Source organism: Anser cygnoides, chromosome 11 (genome assembly GCF_040182565.1).
Source record: "Anser cygnoides isolate HZ-2024a breed goose chromosome 11, Taihu_goose_T2T_genome, whole genome shotgun sequence".
NCBI classification, from domain to species: Eukaryota; Metazoa; Chordata; class Aves; order Anseriformes; family Anatidae; genus Anser; species Anser cygnoides.
Window position 1 is genome coordinate 13,393,730 of NC_089883.1, and position 23,471 is coordinate 13,417,200.

Sequence of the window (23,471 nt, forward strand, 5' to 3'; positions counted from 1 at the left end):
AGCACCCGGAGCCCAAATCGCAGCCAAGCTGTACGCCTCGGTGCCCGTGTGCGGATCCAGCCCCTCGTCCCGGGCCGGCGGGCGCTGCTGGCCACTCGCCCGCCCGCGGCACCGCTGACTGCAGGACCGGCGGGCTCAGCCACGGCTCAGCGCTGTTTGTTTTTATCTAATCTATTTTATTGTTGAATGAAACAATAACAACAAATGGAGGCCCTGAAGACAAGCCATAAATAATGCAAAAATCAAACAAGCAAGAACGGGGGAAAGAAGAAAAGAATTATATGTGTAAAACCAGCACAGAGAAAGCCAGGCTGGGAAGAGGAATCGGCTCGCCACGCTCGCCATTGCTCATGCTTGCTTTTGCTCCCTTTTTTCTCTGCTTCTCTCTGGAAATTCCTGCGGCACTACATTTGTTATTGCATGAACGAAACCAGAATAACGGAGAGAGGCAGAGATGTGGCTTGCGGGAAGGGGTCTAGGCAGCAGGTGGATGGAGAGGACCGGGGCTTCCGGCTCTCGCAGTGCCTTGAAGTGCAGCCGTGCCCCTGCCCACGTGTGCCTTCGTTGCGCCGTGCAGCTCATCCCGCCTGTCACAGAGCGAGCTTCCCCGGGCTCCTCCACGGTCAGCCAAAAGGCTTTGAGGCCACTTATTTTAGGCAACGCTGTAAAAATATCAGGGCCAGTCCTACACGGAGGTAAACCAGCAGGTTTCCCGGGAGTCAAAGAAGCTGAGGGGTTTATGTCCTCTGAAGTCCTCTGGCTATTATCCGAAAGGTTCCCAGGGAACGGCGCGGTGCTCCAGATCGACCTGTTTTTAGGATATTGCGCTGGCTGCCGGGGTATTTTAGGGATGAGGCGTGGGAACAGAAGTGGTGCCGTAGGTACAGGCTGACCTTAAATTAAACACGTAACGGATGTGCCCACAGCCTCCGGCAGCAGCATCGCCGCGTGGCGCCGCGGGCTCGGGATGCGCTCCCCTGTTCCCCGGTTGCTGGAGCTGCACGGTTTGGTCCTTCAGACCCAGCTTTCCACCACCGAGCAGGGACACGGAGGCAGGGTGAGGCGCTGGTGGCCGGGGTGGCCGAGCCTCAGCCTGGCACAGCAGGACCTCCAGCCCCAAAGCCACCAGCACTGCCCTGCTCCTTGGAGCGCTCCTGGGCTGCGTGGGAAGTGTTTGGGTACTGCTGGGGCCTGTTCCCTGGGAAAGCCAAGCCTCCCGTGGGGGATGGCTCCTGGGGCTGCACTGGGAGGAGGCGGTGGGCTTGTCCCCACAGGATCGGGAGCAGGATGGTGGCCCGGGCTCCAGCAGCTGCCGACCCCACTGTCCCCAGAAGGGTCTTTGCACACCGAGGCGGAGCACGGGAGATGCCTTCACAATGTCACCATGACCCTGGCACCTGTCCCAGAAGATGCTCTCTTGGTAGACCTTTCCTTCACCTCTCCAGTTTCCATAGTCCTAGGAAAAGGCTGCCCTTTTTCCATCCTTCTTCCACAGCTACGTGCAGGGATGAAAGAACACCCACGGAGACACTCGTGCTGCACTGGATCCCCTCTGCCCCGTGCTCACTCGCCACTCAGGTGCTCACTGAGCTGGCTGCCTTCAGTTGAGCCCCAAAACACCCTGGTGACCTGATATCCGCAGAGACCGGCCTCTCAGCGAGGAGTTTTGCTGAAATAAAACAAAAAAAAGAAGCCCCATTCAGCCAGCTGCTGCATGTCATTCCCAGCCAGTCGCAGCCACGCACCATCCTCCTGCTGACCCAGGCTGAAACATGCAGAGCAGGAGACCGAAGGCTGACCCTCAGGAGATGCTCCCCCAGCAAACACAGCGCTCCGGCACTTGCCTGGCATGGGAAACCTCGAACGAGCAGCCCGCGAGCAGGGGAGTGTGGCTGGCTCACAGCCCGAGCTCCCTGGAGCTCTGCACCCTTCCCGTCCTCATTTATCTCCTGCTAGCTCAGGGCTTTGCACCCCCAGACGTCTACAGCTGCCTTCGCAATTACTTATTGATCCCTTGTCAGGATGTTTTCTTTGCTGATGGGTCACTGAAGCGTGGGCAGCCAAAGAGAGAGAAAAAAAGCCTTTAAAAATGAGGGAGCAAAGGGGTGAGTGGGGGTGAGCGGCTCTGGCACGGCTGCGATTGCAGCGAGACAGCCTCAGCAAAATCTGCCTGGGGCTTCGGCGTCCTGCAGAGACGCCTGGGATCTCCTCCCCACTGCCCTGCTCCAGTAACAGGCCTGAAAAACCTTTCCCCAGGTTGGCTCTGGGCCATTGCCATTTGTCCCCCAAGCATTCGCATCTGTGGAGTCAAGCAGATCCCTGGACCAGCAGCTGGCTGGGGCAAAACCACCCCCTTGGCCCCTCAGCCCACCGCAGGGCTCTTCTCCACCTCTGCCTCCCCTGGGCATCCCCGGCTTTTCTGCCCTTTGGCTTGACGAGTCCCTCACCTCATACCCCCCGTGGTACTGCGGCCCCTGAATTTTGGGTGGAGGAGCTGCATTTTGGGTGGAAGAGCCATCGCCGTAAGGGCCCTCCTTTGTGTGGCCGTCCCACAGGCTGGGTGCCACGGGCGCGCGGTGCCAGCCAGGCTGTGTGAGTGCCGGAAGGGGATTTGCATCTTGAATACTTCTTGGTGCTCATTTACAGCCTCGGAGCAACTGCCGCAGCAGATCAGGTTGCAGCACACCTATTCCAGGCTCCGTCTGGGAGCAGCTGACAGCAGATACTTGGGCAGGCCGAGCAACGTGCCCCGTGCTCGCGTCCCCCCAGGACGAGGGGCCCTGCACGCGGCCGTTCAGCCCCTGCCCTGCTCGCCACCCCTCTCCCAGCGCTTTGTGCTGCCCCTGGAGGAGCTGGGTCAGGCCGGGACATGGGCACCGCCTCCATGCCCTTTGTTAACAAGCCGTCCCCTAATGAAGGCAGCTTCCCATCGCTGCCATGTCCTGGGGCAGGCTCTGCCCGAATCCTGGCAGCCTCCAGGATCGAAGGGAAGGGGCACAGAGCTACAGGGAGCCTGGTAGGGTCCCTAAGCCAGCAGGACAGGGGAGCCCCCAGGCTCAGCACCGTGCTCTGCCTGCTTGGGGCTTGCTTTAGGGTCTCCCACTGGTTCCTTTTAGCCTATGTGTAGGGAGAGGGAAACCACCCCCTGGTGCTGTGGGTCTGGCCCTGCTTCCATCCCCTGGCCTTCCCGGCACCGTGAGGGGTGCGGCTGGTGCCAGTACCTGTGCTGAGTGGGGCAAGAGCAGGAGGAGGGAGCGGGAAGGGTGGGGAGGAGGGAGAGAGAAAGGAAAAAGGCCTGCAAATGCACGCTGGACGCAGAGGGAATGATGGAGCGAGGCGGAAATAGGCACGAACGTGTTTGGCAAATTAAAGCCTCTCCCTTTGTTTTGCTGCTTTGCAGATAGCTACAGGAACACTTAGTGCAGAGCCCGGGGTCTGGATAAGCAACTCTTTTAGCAGCAGGAAAGGTTGTTAAATATTTATTTGTAAACCTGGAGTCTTTATCTCTAAAATGTAGTCAAGTTCAATAAAATTTGATTTAGCTGGAGCAGCTTAGAGGCGAGCACCGGCTCTAAGGCTTTCTGGAAAGCCAGTGGTACAGAGACGGGGTGAGCCCGTGCCCGGCCGTGCCCGTACCGTGCCCATGCAGCATCCCGGAGCGGTGCCGGGACCACCCCACGGCACCATGGCTCGGGCAGGGTGGGCGCACATTCCCCTCCCGGCCCAGCTCTGCCCCTGAGAGCCCCGCGGGGCCCTGGGGATTTGTCTTGCCTCGTCCTCAATCGCCTGCGGCCGTCCGATGCTCTCGAAAGCATCTGGTTCAAGGGTGAACGTCTCCCGCATGGTAATTTATGGAGGCCAGGTGGGGTTAGCGCTGACGCGGGGATTTTTGCCGCTCGCTTGCCGTCACCGTGGCGGAGCACCGGGCACCCTGCAGGGTGGCGAGCAGGGGGCAGCCTGGGGATAGCAGAGGGCACTGCCAGCCCCTCGGGGCAGGAGGGACCCTGCAGCCTCGGGGGCAAGCCCCGGTGCTCTCCTGGGCTCCCTCCGGCATCAGCCTTGGTTTGGCTGCGTTTGCAGGCGGGGGCCCAGAACAGCGTTGCCTCTTCCCAGTGGGTCCTGCCACGTGTAGCACCGAGGCAGCGCGGCCCCCGGTGCGCCCATCTGCTCCCCTCGTGCAGAATTTGGAGCTCTCATCCACAGGCAGCAGGGTGGTGAGGGTGAGCACCCACTGCCATGGATCTGGGCACAGTTTTTCCTTTGGTTTGCACTGATCCAGTCGTTACCTAACACCAGTGAGGCCGGCAGCTGCTCCTTTCTTATCGATTCTTTTTTTTTTTTTTTTAATGTGAGAAACGAGAGCCACATTCATGCCAGAGGGCTGCAGCACTCCCCGGCTTGTCCTGGCCTGTGTATCACAGCCATCAGGCCTGACCCTGACCAGGGCTGGCACCTGGGAGCGGGGGGGGCTCAGCAGCTCCAAGGGCAGGCAGGGTTCATGGTCTGCCTCGGAGCAAATGTGGGAGGCCTCACATTTCGCAAAGCCCTTGCTGAGGCTCCGTCTCCCCCACCTCCCTGTACCCCGCAGGCAGCCATGGACTTCTCCTCCCCACCGACACCAAGCTCTTGCCCCAGAATTGGCCTCGTGAACGTGCCCGAACCCACTCAGAGCAGCTGGGGCCCTCCTCGCCCCGGCCAGCCCTGCCCTGGTGTGAGCCCATCTGGTGCTGCTGAGTGAGCCTGGCCACCAAACACCAGCGATTTATCAGTCGTTTTTAGATGGGCACCTCTTGCCAGCCACCTCACCTTGAGGCCTCTGGAATGCCCAGTGGGAGACAGGAGGGCTTCAAAGCTCTCCTTGGCCCAGAATTTTTCAGAATTTATTCCTTGTCTTTCTCCCCCAGCTCTTACTGACTCTGGCCGTTAAGATTTCAGCTGCTTTTGTCAGGGACTGCATTTATCACAGATTTAAATTTAGCTGAGAACTACTAACATGTGAAGGGTGTCTAGACTTTAATTCTGTGCAGGTGGGTTTGTCTAGTCGTTAACAACCTGACGATTGCACTTCGTTCATCAGCTGCTTGCCCGGCATCCACTGGCATTGCCATCCCGGCGGCAGCCAGGCCCGCAGTGCTTCGGGCACGGCTCGGCACGGCACATCTGTTTGGTGCCACCCAGCCAGAGCAGCGTGCGGGGGATTTAGGAGCGGGTTCAGACCTGGTGTAAATCACCCGTTGGCCAAGCAGCCACGCTGATTTACGTGCACTGCGCCCTGCACCCTGCACGGGGGGGAGGCACAAGTTGGCCTGGGGCAGATCCAGGGGGGGGGGGGGGTCGTGCCGGGGGGGGGGGGGGGGCCCCGTGCTCCCTGCCCAGCAGGGCCCCATGCCCGGCTGCACTCGAGGGCAGAGGTGAGATTTCAGCAAAGCGCACCCAGATAAGGCCAGCTGCCTGGCAGCCCGACGAGCTCAAGTCTTTGCAGCCAGGTGTAATTAAGCCCCGTGGCCTGTATTTTGTTTTGCAAGCAGTTGTTTTGCTTTCTTTGATGGCTTTCTCAGCACGGCCGTGAGCAGCGGGAATTGGTTTCTGAGACACAGCGGCCAGGGCAGGCTGCGGGAGCGCAGCGGAGCCGCCAGCACCGCGCTGGCAGGGGTGACCTCCTCGCAGGAGCCCGGCAGCACCTCCACGCGCACCCAGCTGCCCTTCGCTGAGTGCCAGCGGTGCTGCCACCCTCCCTAGCACTGCCCCCAGCGTGTCCCAGCCCCAGCCCCAGCCCCAGGCCGGGAGGCACCATGATGGTCGCAGCAGCCCCTTTGCATTTCGTACTCAGCTCTGCAGCCGCCTGGTGTGCCAAGGGCTGGTGGGTTCCAACATCGCGTGCATGGAAACCTTTATGGCCTTTCCAACATCTTTGCTCCTGGCACCTTGCAAAGAAACATTGATTTCTTTGAGGGAGAAAAGTGTTAGAGTCTAGGGGTGTGGCACACGACAGCCCCTTATATAGGGGTGCACAAAGCGTGCCCAGAGCCCCAAGGTGTGGTGTGAGGCAGCCCCATATTAGGGGCACACTTCACGTGCCCACTTACTGTGACCTGAGATCCCCTTTTCGTATACATGTTGACAGCGTGCACGAGTCCTGCACGTGGTCACATCCCCCCTTGGCTCACTATGGCACGTTAGGGTTTGGGTGGCTTTTTTGGTTCATTTTTATTTTTGAAGTGGAAACGGGAGGGCCCGCTGCCCGCCCTGCGGAGTTCCCCCCCCCGCAGGCCTGTCACCCCATCTCATCGCACGTTTGTGAATCCATTGAAATACCAGGGTCAAGTGCCTTCAGAGGTCTGGTCTCATCAGGTGGTAGGTGATGTTGGCTCTAGCACCTTTTGCCATGCTTCTGCTGACCGTTCGCTCACATCCAGCTTTGCTCTTTCTCTCCCGTTGCCTGCAGGTGAGAGATAGGATGGTAGCTGGGGAGGCGAGTATGCGCAGCCCAATCCTGGCCTGCTGGCAGCCAATTCTCCTCCTGATGCTGGGATCCATCCTGTCCGGTTCTGCCACAGGCTGCCCGCCGCGCTGCGAGTGCTCTGCCCAGGAGCGTGCTGTCCTGTGCCACAGGAAGCGATTCATGGTCGTCCCCGAGGGGATCCCAACCGAGACCAGGCTGCTGGACTTGGGCAAGAACCGCATCAAGACCCTCAACCAGGATGAATTTGCCAACTACCCTCACCTGGAGGAGCTGGAGCTAAACGAGAACATTATCAGTGCCATTGAACCTGGGGCTTTCAACAACCTCTTCAACCTCAGGACGCTGGGGCTCAGGAGTAACAGACTCAAGCTGATCCCCTTGGGGGTATTTACTGGACTCAGCAACCTTACCAAGCTAGACATTAGTGAGAACAAAATTGTGATCCTTCTGGACTATATGTTCCAGGACTTGTACAACCTGAAGTCTTTGGAGGTGGGGGACAACGACCTTGTCTACATCTCCCACCGGGCCTTCAGCGGCCTCAACAGTCTGGAGCAGCTGACCCTGGAGAAATGCAACCTGACCTCCATCCCCACAGAGGCCCTGTCTCACCTGCACGGCTTGATTGTGCTGCGGCTGCGCCACCTGAACATCAACGCCATCCGGGATTACTCCTTCAAGAGGCTGTACCGGCTTAAGGTCCTCGAGATCTCCCACTGGCCCTACCTGGATACCATGACGTCCAACTGCCTGTATGGGTTGAACCTGACCTCCTTGTCCATCACCCACTGCAACCTGACGTCCATCCCGTACGTGTCGGTGAGGCACTTGGTTTACCTCCGGTTCCTGAACCTCTCCTACAACCCCATTGTCACCATCGAGGGCTCCATGCTCCACGACCTGCTGAGGCTCCAGGAGATCCAGCTGGTGGGAGGGCAGCTCACCACAGTCGAGCCCTTTGCCTTCCGCGGCCTCAACTACCTGCGCATCCTGAACGTGTCAGGGAACTTGCTGACCACCCTGGAGGAGTCGGCCTTCCACTCAGTGGGCAACCTGGAGACGCTCATCCTCGACAACAATCCTTTGGCCTGCGACTGTCGGCTGCTTTGGGTTTTCCGACGGCGATGGAGACTGAACTTCAACAAGCAGCAGCCCACCTGCTCCACCCCCGAGTTCGTCCAGGGCAAGGAGTTCAAAGACTTCCCTGACGTCCTCCTGCCCAACTACTTCACCTGCCGCCGAGCCCGGATACGAGACCGTAAACCTCAGCAGATCTTCGTGGACGAAGGCCACACGGTCCATTTTGTCTGTCGGGCAGATGGGGACCCACCGCCCACCATCATGTGGCTCTCCCCCCGGAAGCACCTCATCTCTACCAAAACCAACGGGCGGCTCACTGTCTTCCCTGATGGCACGCTGGAGGTGCGCTATGCCCAGATCCAGGACAATGGCACCTACCTATGCATCGCCAGCAACGCGGGTGGCAACGACACCATGCTGGCCCACCTGCACGTGCGCAGCTACTCCCCAGACTGGCCCCACCAACCCAACAAGACCTTCGCGTTCATCTCCAACCAGCCCAACGAGAGTGATGCCAACAGCACACGTGCCACCGTGCCTTTCCCCTTTGACATCAAGACTCTCATCATCGCCACCACCATGGGCTTCATTTCTTTCCTGGGCGTCGTGCTCTTCTGTCTGGTGCTCCTCTTCTTGTGGAGCCGGGGAAAAGGCAACACCAAGCACAACATTGAAATTGAGTACGTGCCACGCAAGTCCGACGCGGGCATCAGCTCTGCCGATGCACCGCGCAAGTTCAATATGAAAATGATTTAACCAGGCAACAATTTGCAAATAATTTTTTTTTTAAAAAAGAACGTATGGACAAATAAAAAAATAATTAAAAAAACATTGCTACAAACATACCGACCTCTCTCCTTCACAACGTCCTCTGTCCCAGTCCAAACCCACTGCACCCGCACTGTCACCACCTCTTTCTCCTCCTCTTCTTCTTTATACCAGGAAAACATTCAGCCGATATCTTCAGGACTCCTGTGTTTGTAAAGACTTTGTCTGATGGACTCTGGTGTCAGATATAACTCCAAGAGGGAAAAACAACAGGGGGGGAAGAAAGAAAAAAAAAAAAAGAAATAAAATCAATAAAAAGTTACAAACTTTCTTCTGTAACTTTGATTTCAATAATTATGGATTTTTATGAAAACTTGAAATAATAAAAAAACCCTATTTCCTATAGATAGTTGGAATGCAAAATCTTGACTTCTTGATCTGTCCAGCTCTGTATCACTGGCGAGTACTCCGTTCCTGCCCTCCGACGCTGTCGCCTCGGAGGTACTTCCCAGCCATCTCGCTACGAGATGAGGACTTTTCCTGAGGAATAGCTGTATTTTTCCAGCCGATTCCCCAAACGACCACCTCTGTGGTGAGCTCAGCCCTCAAACCTTGCAGCACAAGCAGGCAGTGCCCTGGCCCCCTCGGTACTCCCCAGAGGGAATTTAGCTTCATTACATGCATATATAAATGCACACACATCCACGCTGCCCAAGCCAGAGGAGAACGGGCCCGGGGCTGCAGCAGGGAGGAGGTACAGGCTGCCATCGCGCTGCCTGCCCCGGTGCTAGCCCCAGGGTGCCCATCACCACGGTGTCTGGTCCTGGGAGCGACCTCCCTTCGCTCAGCTCTGGTGCTCGGTGTTGGCAGATCTGCATTGCCTGGAAAAGAAGAAGGGGGGGGGGGGGGGCCCTGGTGGCATTGCCAGTCAGAAGGGCAAACACACGGGGAGAGAGTGATATAGAGAGAGTATGATGGGGAAAGAGGTGTTTCAAGTCAAGCTTTGAAAATAAAACCCGTTTCATCAAACCAGCTCAGCTGCTCCTGGTCGGTTTGTGGCAATTTCCCAGAAGTTCGGGTGCAGGGCGGGGCAAAAGCCACCTCCTTTGCATGGGAGGAGCAGGGCTGGCACCACTCAGGGACCCCAGCACAGCCCAGTGGCCTTCGCACCAGTTCCTGGCTGTGTTGGAAGCACAAAATGTCCCCATGACACAGGTGCACGGGGTGCTGGAGGTTTTCAGAAGCATGGCACCACACCGGCAGGATGCCCTGGCCGTGGCGGCATCTCAGAGGTGGATGAGCCCAGATTTGCATGCTTGATTTGTAAAGCACTTAAGGAGTCTTCAGAGATCAAAGTCACTACAACATGATAAAAATAAGCGACAGCAACCTGGAGCGCTGACAGAGAAAAGAATGGATTTTCTTTTCTTCCAGCAATGTGCTAATCTAGAAAAACCAACCCGAAACATCTGTGCTCATGGGGAGGGGGGGGATTTTCTGCTGGTTTCAGCTTTCCATTCACCTTGAAACAAAACATTTTGCATTGCTTTCTCCACAGCAGGTTTCAGACACTTGATTTCTTAGTTCCTCCTCTCCAACCCATCCTTCCTTTGCAATTTTGAAGCCGAACACTTTTTGAAGCCTTTTGCTTTGCTTTTAAAAAGAGCCAAAGGAAAAAGCCTCCTCGCCAGCCTCCCCTCCCACCTGTGTTTAACCATCATTTTCAGCGAGCTCGATACGAAACCACAAATAACAACTCACAAGCTGCAGGCAGGTGCTCCCGGCCTCGTCCGAGATGCAGATCCCATTCGATTTCGGAGCGGCGCTGTCCTAGCAGAGGAGGGGACGCGGGGCCAGGCTGTAGCAAACCCTCAGCCCTGCAGAGGACGATGCCAAGCCGAGCACAGCCGAGCAAGCTGTGCCCAGCCACATACGAGGTGCAGAAATCTCTGCTTGAGCTCTGCTGCCAGGACTGACAATAACTCACTCGGCGGTTCAGCAGACGGCAGAGAGGTGGAGGGGGGTCTCTGTGTTCCTGGACAGCTATTAACACTGGCAGCCTGGAAGAGCTTTTTAATTGACTCCAGTTATCCTTTTTTAATGCTGTAATTAAAAGAGCTAATTCAACACACACAGATTAAAAAAAAAAACACGCAGTAATATCCAAGTCCAACAAGGTATTTGCAGCATACAGCAGTATCCCAGCAATCAAAGGGAGGAACCAAGTCTTTCACTGTTAAAAAGAAGCTTTAAAAAAGAGAGAAATTCTTTCTTTGTGCAAAAGGGCTTGGCTGCGCTACCACACCATTTCTCCCAGCCCTCAGCCCCTTCCTGGACACCCAACACACGCACGCCACAAGCCTTCCTTCCCCCGTGCAAGCCACTGCCACGAGCCCCCTGCCCGTGCCCACTCCGTGCATCACACGGAGGGCTCCCAAGGCAAGCCCACCCTCCGCACATCCCTGCAAAGCCCCAGGGCCCTGCCATGCACCGCCCGACCCATGTGCACCCCCAGCCCCTCCGTCCCTGCTCCCTGCCCTGGAGAAAGGCGCCCGAGCTACACCTCAAAGTCCCTCATTAGCGAGTTTGCCCGCTGCTCCGCGGCACTGTCGCCTGCACACAGTTTGTTACCTGCGGTCATTTTTTTTTTAAATCTTCGATGCTTTGTGAACTGGATTTTTTTTTCTTTTTTTTTTTTCATTCACCATGTGATTAAAGCAAATGGATGGAGCAGAAGAAAAGCATCTTAGAGTGGCCAGCATCTCGGCTCAGCAATTTTCATGGCTATAAAAAAAAAAAAAAAAAAAAAAAAAAAAAAAAGAATAAACTCTCTTTCTCCTCTTTGCTGAAATTTACAGTGTGTTTCTGTTGCAGTTTAATCAGGGATGAGAGAGCAGGGGCTGACTTTCACCACGGCTCTTCAGGTAACCATGGGCTGCGTGTTGGAGTCAGGCAGCATTTTTCACTCTTTTTTGTCTTTTAATAAGGAGAAATACAAAGTGCTTTATGAAACAGCTTAAAAAGAATCAGGAGGAGATGCGTTTAGGGCATGGAGGGGAGGTAGCTTGTGAAAGGTGCCTTCCCTCCTCTGCTCCCAACACCGGGAGCCTCACGATGGGCACTGTGGTGGGATGCAGCTGGGCTGGGGACAAGGGGACAGACACTTCCCACCCTGAGGGCACCAGCTGGCTCCTGGCACTTCCCTCCCCACCAGGACCGGTGCCCAGCTCTCTCCGGAGCTGCTGATGCTCCCCAGGGCTCTCGCCATCGTCACCCGGCCCCAGGCACGAGCCCTTTGCCTCCCCAGCTTCCTCGCCGCTGCTTGCTGCCTTCCCCTTTCCATCAGGCCTTATCACTTATTTTTGCTCCTTCTCCCACTAACTACCCTCCTCTCTTATCTCTTCTTCAGAGTCAGTTCTTTACTCTCTCCTTTTTTATTTCTTATCGCTCTTTTTTTTTTAAAATAAAATACCTTCTGCCTTCTGTGCGTGTCTCACTCCTGCCATTTCCCTCTGCCAGACGCTCTCCTCTCCCACCACACGTGCTCCCTGCAAGCATCCTCCCCCAGACCTCTGCCTCCCGCATCCCCTCGGCAGGACCCATCCTGCTCCCTGCCCAGCCAGCGGCACGGAGGGGAGGAGGAAAAAACCTCCAGCTTTGGCCCCTTTTTCTGCTTTCCCCCTTTCCATCCCCTTACCCCCCACCATCCCACCCTTGCCCCCTGTTCCCACTTCTCCCCCCCCTCGCTCCCCCCGTGCCTCCAGCCCTGCCACCCCTTTGCAATGAGGTTGGGGACACCAGGGCCCTGCGGGACACGGAGGAGAAGTGGGCTGAGCACCCCGGAGGAGATGGTGGGGGGCAGCCCCGCTCCCCGCCCAGCCAGCCCTGCTGTGGGTGCTGCAGCTCCTCACCCCCCCCCCCCCAGAACAGGCAAGCCTATTGCTTCCCTCTTCTGCATCCACATCTGCATGCTTATGATAGATTTACTGCAATTCTATCAGTTTATGATTAAGAGCCATAAATTTTACTAGGCCTTTTTCTTATTTTCCATAATCCTCAGAATTCGAGGCAATCAAATTTTAACTGGAAAGCACGGGCTGTGCAGTTAGGTCCTGGTGTAATGGGGAACGGTTCATTTCCCAATCCACCCCCATTACTCGTGGTACTAAAGAAATATTGCCCCATAACAGAGATTTTTCCTTGTTCCCTTTAAAACAATGCTCTCACCTGAGCAGAGGATCGGAGAAGCAATACAAACGTCAACTAAAACACAGCGTCCCCGCCACTGCGACCAGCTGCAGATTGTTCTCCTCCTGAGGTTTGCCAGCTGAGTTTCTCGGTGGCTTTGGGCAGGAGCTGGGGGCTCTGGGGGGACCTAAAGCAGGGTGGCAGCCGTGGGTCCCCGTCAGGTGCTCTGCCTCAGCTCCCTGTGACCAGCCTCTCCAGAGATCTCATCGTGTGCCTGTTATAATCCAGGTAATAAGACATTTCATTCAAATGAGCTAATTTATTCCAGTGGCACTTTAATAACAAAATCAATAAAACTACACTTCCCAGCAGGGCTTTATCATATGGTAAAACTACAGCATATTACCTGGATATACTAAATTCTCTCCCTGAAATAAAGTGCAAAGTTTAGAAGACAGATGACACCATTTGCAGCACTAGTAGGATAATACCCTAATAAATCTGCTGCCACCTGGGCACTTCGGAGTCGTCACACACGCTGCACTTGGTGGCCACGGGGAGCTTCCCAGTGACAGCAAGGACAGAAGTGGGAGCTTTGTGCTCCTCAGGCTCATGGCCCAGGTGGAGGAGCGTGGGCTCTGCAGCCCAGCCTGGATGGTTTTGCATGGCAGAGAGCAACAAGGCGTCCGCACACACACAGATCAGAGCACACTGTGTGTGCAGGAGCACCACGGACTGTGCGAAGTGACATTGGTTATCAGGGCACGGTACCTTATCTTGGAAAGAACCAGCTTAGGTCGGAATATGGAATATGGAATATGGAATATGGAATACGGAATACAGAATATAGAATATAGAATAGGCAAGCACCCAGCTCGGGGACCAGCTGCTCCACATGGCGGGGACCAGGCTGGCCTCCCCTGGCAGGGCTCCCTGGAGTCACCACTAAGCTGGAAAAGAGCTGGGACAGTCAGAAAACGCTGCTGGTTCTGCAAGCCCAGGAGTTAGCAGGTCCCCAGCACAGGGAGCTGCCCAGGGAAGCAGCCATATAACTGGTTAGGGGATTTCTGTCCCCACTGGGCAGCAGTCGCTGTCCTCCCCTGCGTGCACCGTGCGGGACCCCAGCAACCGACACAGCATTGTGGCTCTGCCCTCCTCCATCGTCCTTCCCAGGGCACCATCCAACAGCTCACCAAACCCTGCCCTGCTCCCAGCCAGCCCGCCATCTCCCACCGGCTCTCTCCTCCTCCTCCTCCTCTTCCTCCTCGTCCCTCCAGCCTGTGCTTCCCAAGCCTATCAGCCTGGAGTGCTGCAAAACCAATTAGCTCACTACAAAGACCGGGGGATAATTAGGGACTCCGCTGAAAGCACAAAACTAGGGCATCTCGCCTTAAATAAACACGGGGAAGTGTCTCTCCACTCTGCTGATGGCCAGTGAGTGCTCCAAGAAGATGATTACAGCGCTCAGCTCCCAGTCCGGGCATGTTCACCAGAGGTGCCTCTGCCTCCCTCTCACCCCTTATACACACGTGCTTTCTGTTTACAGCTTGTGCTCCTGCCCCTAAAGCCAGCTCCTCCTCAGAGCTCTGCTGCTGCCCAGGCACCGACATTTGTTTGCAGAACTTTTCCAGTTGCCTCCGCTGGGTAGAAGAGATGCTACAGGAGCCTCTTCCCTCTGCAGCACTACTGCGACGGGGTGGGAGCCTGCTCCTGGAGCTCTTAAATAGGCTGAGAGGAGAGGATCTGGGGGCTGCACAGACCCTCTTTTTGCCTCATGCACAGGCCAGCTTGGGGACCCATGCTTGGGCATGTTGCAGACCCCAAGGGACCCCCAGGGTGTCCTGGAAAGCCGTGCCTGGAAGACGAGCAGGAGGAAGCACAGAACGAGGAGCCTCCGACCTTCACCGCACGCTGCGAGCGATCCCTCCTCCAGCCCCTGTCTGTGCCTGAAGTGCTCTGCACAGTTTTGTCACTCGGTGATGATATTTAATAACAACCTGACACTCAGCCCCTGCGCCTCGCTCAGAGACCTGAGTAATGTCCCCAGCCACCGGTGGAGGAATGGTGCCTGTTGCCTCCTGGGGGAGGCAGGATGGGGCACGCAGAGGGATCGCTTTAATCTCTTCAAAAATGCCTCCCCAGCTCTTGCTCCCTCTGAGCCCGGCCGAGGCATGCACTGTGTCCTCCTGGACTCAGCAATGACTTCTCGATGGGCCCCAAGTCGATGCTGAGCGTCTCCTCCTGTCCCCAGCCCACCCCTCCTGCCACCACCGATGGTGAGGGGCGCTGGCAGACAAAGTGGGAAAGGACAAGTTCTCAGCTTAGGGACAGAGCAGCAAAGGACCTGGAGACGACACATGAAAACAAAACCCCATGCCAGGTTTCCTGGCCTTTATGGCTTTGGTTGTTGTCTTTTTTTTAAATTTTATTTTATTCTTCCTAATCCAGCCCTGATCACCCTAAATCCAGGTGCCTATGGCAGAGGGAAGGCCCAGGCAATACGGAATAACCCTAATAACCCTCCTAGGGATAACACCTCCACCTGTACAATCCTGCTCTTATGCTGGGCAGGGCCAGGCTGTTTGCCTTGGAGCAAACAGATCTCCTCCTTGGTTCCGCACGAAGAGAATTCCTGGGCATGGCTCCAGCCTGGCAGAGAGCTGCTACCAGGCAGAAAGAGGCAGGAGCAGATCAGAAAGAAGCCGCAGGCTCTTCATCCCGCTCCGCAGCGAGCCTGATGGGTTGCTCTTGAGGCAAAACTGCAAAATGTCTTCGTGTCCCAGGTGTCTGCAGGTCCATGCACCCAGAGCTGTCAGTGAGCCAGAAAGCTTTGTCAGAGCCCCAGGTGTCAGATCACCCCAGACGAACAAACTGTCTCGCCCCGTGACCTGCATCTAAGAGGACCCAGCGCCTTCAAAGGGGGCAGAGAAGTGCCCTGAAAGACCAGAGTGCGTTTCGAGATGTGTACAACCCAGAGATCCCTTCTGGCACAAGGCCCCCACAGATAGATGCTCAAGAAAGCCAGCAGCTACATCTTCATCCTGCAGTGCAACTGTGGCTGTGCTTGTCTCCAAACACACACCTAATCATTTCTAAGATCTCTGCCTCAGAACTATCTTTTTGATAAAACTAATCACAGGCTTAAATTACAGATAAATGCCCGATATTAAGAGAACAGTTTGGAAAGGGGGAAAGGGGTAGTTTAACAGTGCTCATTTTCCCTGCTTTTCTATAGCACACATCTTGGGCTATTTAACTGGAGAGCTCATGAAGCTTCGTTTTGACAACTCTCCTTTCTTTACAATGTGGCTTCCACAAATGTTTCCCCTGGTGTCTTTACCGCTCTGCTGCTGTTGGCTGGATTACTGCAGCAGCAGCCGTATTGCCAGCTGAGACGAGGAAGCAGGCACGGGAAGATCCGTGTGAGCACACACAAAGGAATAAACCCACTGCTGAAAAGGCTGGACCCAAAAGCATCTACATCAGGAACGTACCCAGTGCCCACAAGGGATCTAGGCCACGTAAGTTCACCAAGAAACGAGCTGCTGAAAAAAATCAGAGCTGCAAGTGGCAGGACACGGGCCCGGGGGCCACATCGTGGGCCACCTCCACCAGTCCTCGTGCTGCCAGCAGTACAGCAGGCAACGCTCAGCTGGCAGGAAGGAGCCGGCTCTAGGTGCTTGCATCCACGGCACAATCCAGGCTCACACACTCACAACTGGCTTCCTCTGCTCTGTGGGGAACAATGGCTTTGATCAACACAAGATTGCTGAGTTAATTGTAATGATATTCTAATAAAGCTGGGGAGATTAATTACGGCTCTTTATCAGAGCTGGCCCTCCGCCAAGGGTTTGCAAAATTGTTTTCCTCTGTTTCTTGTCATTTGAATTTAGGAGAAGAAAGAAGGAAGTCGGGTGCCTTTTTTTTTTTTTTTCTCCAGCAATCAGGACGGTGGCCTCGTGCCCTGCTCACGCTCACAGCTCCGTGCATTCAGGGAGGGAGCGGGGAGGGTGCTGACGGAGAAAGCAAATGGAGAGCGACAGAGCAAACCAATTAGACATGATGCAGCACAATTATGCTTCTAGTCAATAAGTGGCTTGGTGCAGAGCAGCACAAAGGAAGGAGGTGACAGCACGTGGACCACAGACGTCGCTCCACGAAGGGCAAACCTGGGGCACATTGCACCTTTCTAAGGTGCGGGGGGGGGACAAAATGCATTCAGTGCTCGCTACGAGGGCTCACAGCAGTGGCACCGACATCGAGCAGGATGAAGGCAGCTCTCTTTCCAGAGAAGCTTCACAGCCTTAATTGTCACTTGTACCACTCTGCTGCAGAAAAACAGGTGTCCAGAGACGGCCAGAGCCCTGCTAAGTGGCCTTGGGGATCATGAGGCTCAAACCTTCTGATTTTACTTGACAAATAGCTGTTCCTTCCAAGGAAGATTTAGCAGTGCCCAGGCAGGTGAGAGACAGACCTGCAGAGGAATGATCCAGGCTGGAAGGCAGCAGATCAATCAGGCAGAGCTGCCTGCTTGCACTCCTAGGAGAGAAGGGAGGAAAGGCCCTTCCTGCAGCAGGCTGACATGGGGTGTGCTGGGGAAAGAGCTTGTGAGACAAGCCAGGGAAGGAAACGTGTCCTTCACCCAAATCAGAAAGAAAGCTGAGGATTAAAATAATACCTCTCACTTTCAAGCCAGCAGCAGAGCAGCATTGGGAAACTTCCTACTGATGGGTCAGGGCTTGCTGCTTTGAGGGAAAAAACCGCCACCTAGTCCATGGCCTCCAGCTCTCCAGGGGCACCCACGAGACACGCAGCCGCTCCAGATGAGTTTTCTTGAATGGTTCTGGGAAGATGACACATTGCTATTGCTCATGAAGCACGAAGGCAGGGTGGGAGTCTGGATTAAACTGCTAGTTATTACTCCTGTCAAACAGCACATCCACCCCCACACACAGGTGTGTCCCAAAATAGCTGGTTCCAACCTGTTTTCTAGCTCCTGCACTCTTCCCAAGTCTAGCTGCACATGGCTGCGTGGCTTTCGACCTGGGCAGAACCACACTTTGGCAGCAGCCTCAGCACGAAGAACGCTTCAACACCAGTGGGGTGCTTGGGGAAAGCAGCTCTGCTGCCAGAGTGTGCAGAAGAAAGGGTTTACACGTCAGAGACACCCTCATGCAGGACCAGCCCTGCATGGCCCTGTTTCCCTTCCAGCAGTGGAGCTGGCATGCAGCACAGCATTTTCTGCTGACCCCTTCCCTGCCAAGTACAAGCCATAAAATTCATCTCCGGTTGTTGAAAGGCAGCCCGGGCTGGCGTGGCACATAGCCACGCTGCTCTCTACCATGAAAATGCCATGTGCCAGGCTCGGCCAGGGTGTCAATGAGATGGAAAGGACAGGCGCAGGATGCCCAAATGCATTCATCTGGGCTCACAATTTGCAAAGAGTAGCCAGGGAGCACCAACCTCGACATGCAGCATGACCAGCCACAGGCTCCAGGAGTCGCCTTTTCAAAGCAGCAGAGGTGTTTTTCTCCCACCGAAGGACCAGACCACGACAGCAACATCCGCTCTGAGCTACAACAGAGGAATACAGAGAAGTCAGCACAGCGTCAAAAGCAGGGTCTGTGTTTGTACCGTCACTCTGATAACAATATACACGACTTGTTAGGGCTTTCAATGACCCATGAAACTATCTAGCATCCTAAATGTTTGCTGCGACTAAGACGAAAAAATGCTGATCAAAATATTTTCCCCCTGGAATATGACAGAAACTATTCTTCATTTGGGCTTCTGTAAAGACTATTGAGTTTGGCAAAATGTTGCTTTGAGGGTAAAATAACCGAAAAAAAAAAAAAAAGTTTCAAAAGCATTTAAAAGCCCTGCATTTTTCAGATAGGGAAACTCTGATTTTCCCATTTCAGACCAAATTCTTATACTGACTCTACCTTAAAGACACAAGAAGGAAAACCAAAGCCTAAAAATGAACAGAACCAAGACCAACAGTGGAAAGCAAGGTGTTTAAAAACTCTTTTCATTCCCTTCCATACCAAGAAAATGTGCCTCTTTACATAGGTTATGCTGGCCAAAAGTTATTTCCACACTTCAAGATGCTCCTTAGGAAGAAAATCTCGCTTCTAGCTGCCTCGAGCCCATGCTCAAGCCCGCTGGCAGCGGGTCAGCACCACGGGGGTGCCAGGACCCCCCGCTCCGGCACGTGCTGCCCAAGATCCCCGTAAATAAAAGCCTCGGAGTCAGCTCTTGTGTTCATTTCACAGGCGGCTGCTTTGCTGACAGGTTTCACACGCCGCTACCGTGTCTTGTCAGCTTTATACTCTCAGGCCAACGCCGGCTCACCAGCTCCGATGTATATACATAAAAATAAATGGCTCAGAAACCCCAATAAAGTGACAGATAACATAATGGGACCTGGCTTCAGAAAATAAGCTTGTTTATGGAACCTCTGCGCCTCCCAGTCTGATTTATGTCAAGCGAGCTCCCTCTCCGCAAGGCTTTGGGGAGGAAGGCTTGCGCGTGCTCGCTCCCCACGGCAGCAAGGGGACAGCCGCTGGTTGAGAGCCGCCTTTGGAACTTTTACCCCAAGACTTCCCACGGGACTTGGATGATGTGGCCTTCCTTCAGCTCACGTAGGAGCTCAGCATTTCTGCTGGCAGCCACCCCAGCCTGGTCCCATACCTGGCCCAAACACCCCTCCCTGCCAGCCTCGGGGAAGGCTCTCCCCAGCCTCTCTACTCCCTCCTACACAGTTCCTCTCCTTGTGTATTTTTGTGGTTTTTTGTCTGCAAGCTGAAGGGAGCTGTGAAGAGCTCAGGGGCTTGAGCAGCCAACAGAGCATGTAAAGCAGAACCAGACACTGCCTACAGGAGACCATGCAAGCTTCAAAGAGGAGTGCTCCTGATGGCACGAGCAGGTTCTCCTGGTAGCCCCCTTTGCTCTGGGCTGCAGCTGGTCCTTATTCAATCTCTTGCTAGAAGAGCTTCCTTGCAAACAGGGATAATCCTTCATTTGATGTTTGCTCCCTTGGATATCGCTGTTCACAGCAAGCATTGCAATTTGTGTTTATTTTTGCCAAGCCATGTTTATTCTTGAGCCGCTTTGATTGTTACAGCGCAGGCTGGGATGGCTCTTTCAGTCAAAGCGCCTGCTTCCAGGGGGCTAATAATGAGAGACTGTCAATCCGGAGACACGGGAAAAAATCGCAGCCCCTCCTCTCGCAGAAAACAATCAGCTGCTGCCAGACCCCACGCTTCGGCTGGATCTTTGATACGTGGCTGGAGGATCCTCAGCCCCAGCCACCAGGGACGCCTGCCCCAGTGCGGAGTGGGGAGGCTCTCAGCAGAAGGATCGTGCGCACAGGGTGTAGTGCCACGAGACACAGGGGTTCGGACAGCCCCGTGGCTGATCTGGGTGAGCCTAGCAGAGCTCTTCAGAGCAACCCGCACACCCAGAGAGGTGCAGCTGCAGACAGGGCTGTGGTAATTTGCTGCCATTTCCTACAAGTATCGATGCACCCAGCAAGTCCTCGACAGAGCCCAGGCTCCCACGGGTAAAGCAGAGCCCTGGCTAACTGCTGCCAAGCACGAACCACCCTCTGCTTCTGAAACGCCGCACCCTTTTGTCAACTTCTGATGTCTTTAGGTGTCACTGATCTTCTTCCAAGGTGAAAGGCACCTCCTGCATAGCTCAGCCTTCTCGCCAGGCCACAGACCACAAACAGAGCATCTCTTCAGCCTCTGTGATCCCTGTGATCCTGTGATCCCTCACCTGGATCCCTCCCTGGACAAAGCCCTACAGCTGCAACAGGATATGCTAACAGAGGACAAGCCCACTTGCACCAACGCAATTCCGCTCTCTCCTCCACCACCTTGCCAGAGGAGGACTCGTTGCATTGCACTGCTGCCACCCAGAACCCCCGAGAGGCAAAGTGCCCCCTGTGAGATCCAGCATCCCACAGATCCCATCTGCTGTGGCAAGGCAGGGGCACCTCAGGCTTGGATGGCAACCGCACGGCTCCTCATTCCATGTTTCAATCTCCAGGCCTTTGTCCCATTCAGATTTTAATCAAACCTTACATTATGCCAACATTTGTCTGGGGCTCAGTACTAAGGAGGGCTGTGGGGGAGGCTTCCTCTCAAATTAAATAATTAAAATGTTTTTTCCCTGGCTAAATAATTCTAATTTTTTTCCCCCAGCAGACCAGTGGCAATAAATATTTAATACATTCCTTGCTTCGCTGCATCCAGCACGTTGCCATTTTAGAAATCATTTTATTGTGTGTATTTTTCTTCTTTTAATTACAGTCACCCAGCATCAAACCACTTCAATAAATAATCGAAGGGAGGGGAGAGGCAGGATGGCCGTGACCGTGTGCCGGGCACTTCGGGAGATGCTCGCTGTGCTGATGGCACAAAGGGTCACGTCCCCACGCTGGTGGCCACCACCTCTCCCCCTGGGGCCGACTCCCGACCTGCACCTTAACTCCTTCCCCCTGCCATCAGCTCCACTGGGTGTTGTGGGCTGGGGTTCCTGAAACAACGCCCGTGGAAGGGAAGCGGAGCCTGGCAGCTCCCAGGCGAAGGCTCACCCTGCCAATATCCTCACTGGCAGGGGCCAGCAGCCGGCACCAGGGGACGGGTGTAAAGGCAGGCCAAGCGTGCACTGATACCTCCCCAGGACGCGCTTCCAGCCGCCAGCAATCTGCGGCTGAAGGACTTCCTGACTCAGGCATCCTATCTCTCGCTTAAAAGCCCTCAACGGATTTTTTTTCTTCTTCTTCCAGGAATTTCTCTAATTACAAGGAGAGCCCAATCATTTCTTAACTGTTCTCTGCCCAAACCAGCCACCGATTTCCAGCACAGGCAGGTAGAGATGCCCTCCGCGCCCACAGCAAGAGGTGCGGAGGGGATGCTGGGCACAGCGAGGGGGGCTATGGGGAGGTGGATGCCAGCAAGTGCCCCCTGCCCACTGCTGGAAGAAGTGGGAAAGCCAGGAGCTGCATGGACATATCCTGCTGCTCTCACAGCTGCCCCACAGCCACCGGCCACCATGGACTGGCACAGAGAGGGTTACTACCACCACAGCCAGCCTGGTGAATGGTATTAGCAAAAATGAATAGAAATACTACGTGAGGCTAATAAGATCTGAGGGGAGCTCCTCAGACAAGCTGATTTCCAAATTGGACTGACTTTAACCTTACATAAATAAAAATGAATGCTGAAAAAACATGGGGGAAAAATCCATAAGGGTAGGTGAAGGCATTGATGCGTTTTTATCTCCCTCCTGCATTCGTGGTGTGGACCGGGGCCCACATGCTTCACCTGGGCACCGCACCCCCGGCTGTGCCCTGGATTAGCCCAGGAGGTAGAGTGTGTCCCTCAGCCCCTAGCGGGGCTTGAGACTGTCCAGAATCGGGGCAGGAAGGTCCCCAGGCCAGGAAGGAGGCCAGGTGTGATGGAGCAGGCCTGTGTCGGCACCACGCTGGGGCAAAGCCGGCCTCTCTGCGGGGCTGCTGGAGAAGGAACTTCTCCGGTACCCAGGCACATTCCCACCCTGCCTGCCAAATTCAGCTCGAATTCACAAGCACTCCCATAAAACACGACAGCGGGACAGACATCTCTCGCAGGGCGTCTCTAGGAGCTGCACGCCTGAAGACACAGCGAGCGCTGGTTGTCACCGGCGGCTGACTGGCGGCGAGACACCGTGTGTGGAGAGGGACTCCGGGGTTAACGGGGGGGAGCTGTGAAAGGCCCAGAGAGCGGGGACAGGTAACTGCTGCTTGCCAGCAGGAACCAGCAACAGCGAGGAAAGCATGGGTGACACAAGAAAAATGACAGGCGAGGAAAACGATCCTCACGGCAGAGCTCTAAATAAGCAGAAGTGGGAGAAGATTGCATTTGTCAAGGCTGGAGAAGAGGATGTTGCAGGAAGTGAGCCGTGAGACGATGACACTCCGGAGGAGCTCCAGCAGTCCCTTAGCAACCCGACGCAGGGGGAAGGCGCCGCGCCAGGAGCAGGCCGCAGTGCGTGGCGGAGGCCTCCTGGCCACAGGCACCGCTGAGATGGGCCCGGGGGCAACCCTCAGTACCCCACCGAGCATGGAAGGAGATCCACGGCTGCCGGGCAGAACGGGAAGAGGAGGACGGTGAAGGCATCCGAGTGGGGGCTCTGGGGAGCCCTTCCTGAGCCCAAGTGTCTGGCATGATGGTGAGGCTCTTCAGACAGGCACAGCAAGAGAATCTGTAGGCAGGAAACCAGGAGAGACAATTTGGGTTGCCAAGGGAGGACAGGTCTCCAAGAGGCCGGTGGGACAGGAGACCGGGAGGAGGGAAATACTCTGGACATTTGGGGCTGCGGCCCTGAAGAGCTTACCAGCAGCGGAACCGTGGGGCAGGGGGCCAGGCCTGTGCTGGAAGCAGGGGAGCTGAGCTGGGCAGCCATCGGCAGCAGGTTTGTGTAGCTGGGGGAAAAAGTGGGGTGGGGAGAGCTGACGGTGTGCAAGGTAGAAGGGACGAAAAGTCGTCCTTTCTGTGAAGGGAAGAGCCAAGGGAAAGGAGAAAGATTGAAGGGGAAAGAGGTAGGGAGTCATGGAGCAAGCAAAAAGTGACTACAGTCCTCACAAGGTCAGCCAAGCCTCCCGTGGGCCAGCCGTGTGAGAGGCATCGGGGACAAAGCCCTGAACACCGGCTCAGAAATCCCAGCACCAGCAGCAGCTGCCCACCAGGAAGGGGCCCGGCCTCCAGAAAACAACGTGGGCAGCAGCAAACAGAGCAGCCTGAAATAAGGTGGAATCAGTTTCCTCAGTACAACACTGCCCGGAACTTCAGTTTTACAATGAAATATTTACAGGGCTGAGAACTTACAAAAGTTAAGTGAAACAACTCCTGGACTGCTTGGGACAGAGATAAATTTGGGCTTAAAGTGAGCAAAGTGCCTGGTGAAGAGGAATGTGTCCAGG

At 55.3% G+C, this 23,471-nt stretch overlaps 1 protein-coding gene across 5 annotated transcripts in view; it reads left to right on the forward strand.

Moving 5' to 3' along the window:
* LINGO1 (leucine rich repeat and Ig domain containing 1) overlaps positions 1 to 8,716 on the forward strand; it is a 128,632-nt gene extending 119,916 nt beyond the window's left edge. For all 5 annotated transcript variants that reach the window (XM_067004080.1, XM_013194144.3, XM_048081434.2 and 2 more), the window contains one exon: positions 6,446 to 8,716. In XM_067004080.1, coding sequence (XP_066860181.1) covers positions 6,446 to 8,299 — 1,854 coding nt within the window. In that variant the 3' untranslated portion in view covers positions 8,300 to 8,716. The remainder of the gene's footprint in view (positions 1 to 6,445) is intronic.
* Positions 8,717 to 23,471: the final 14,755 nt, after the last annotated feature.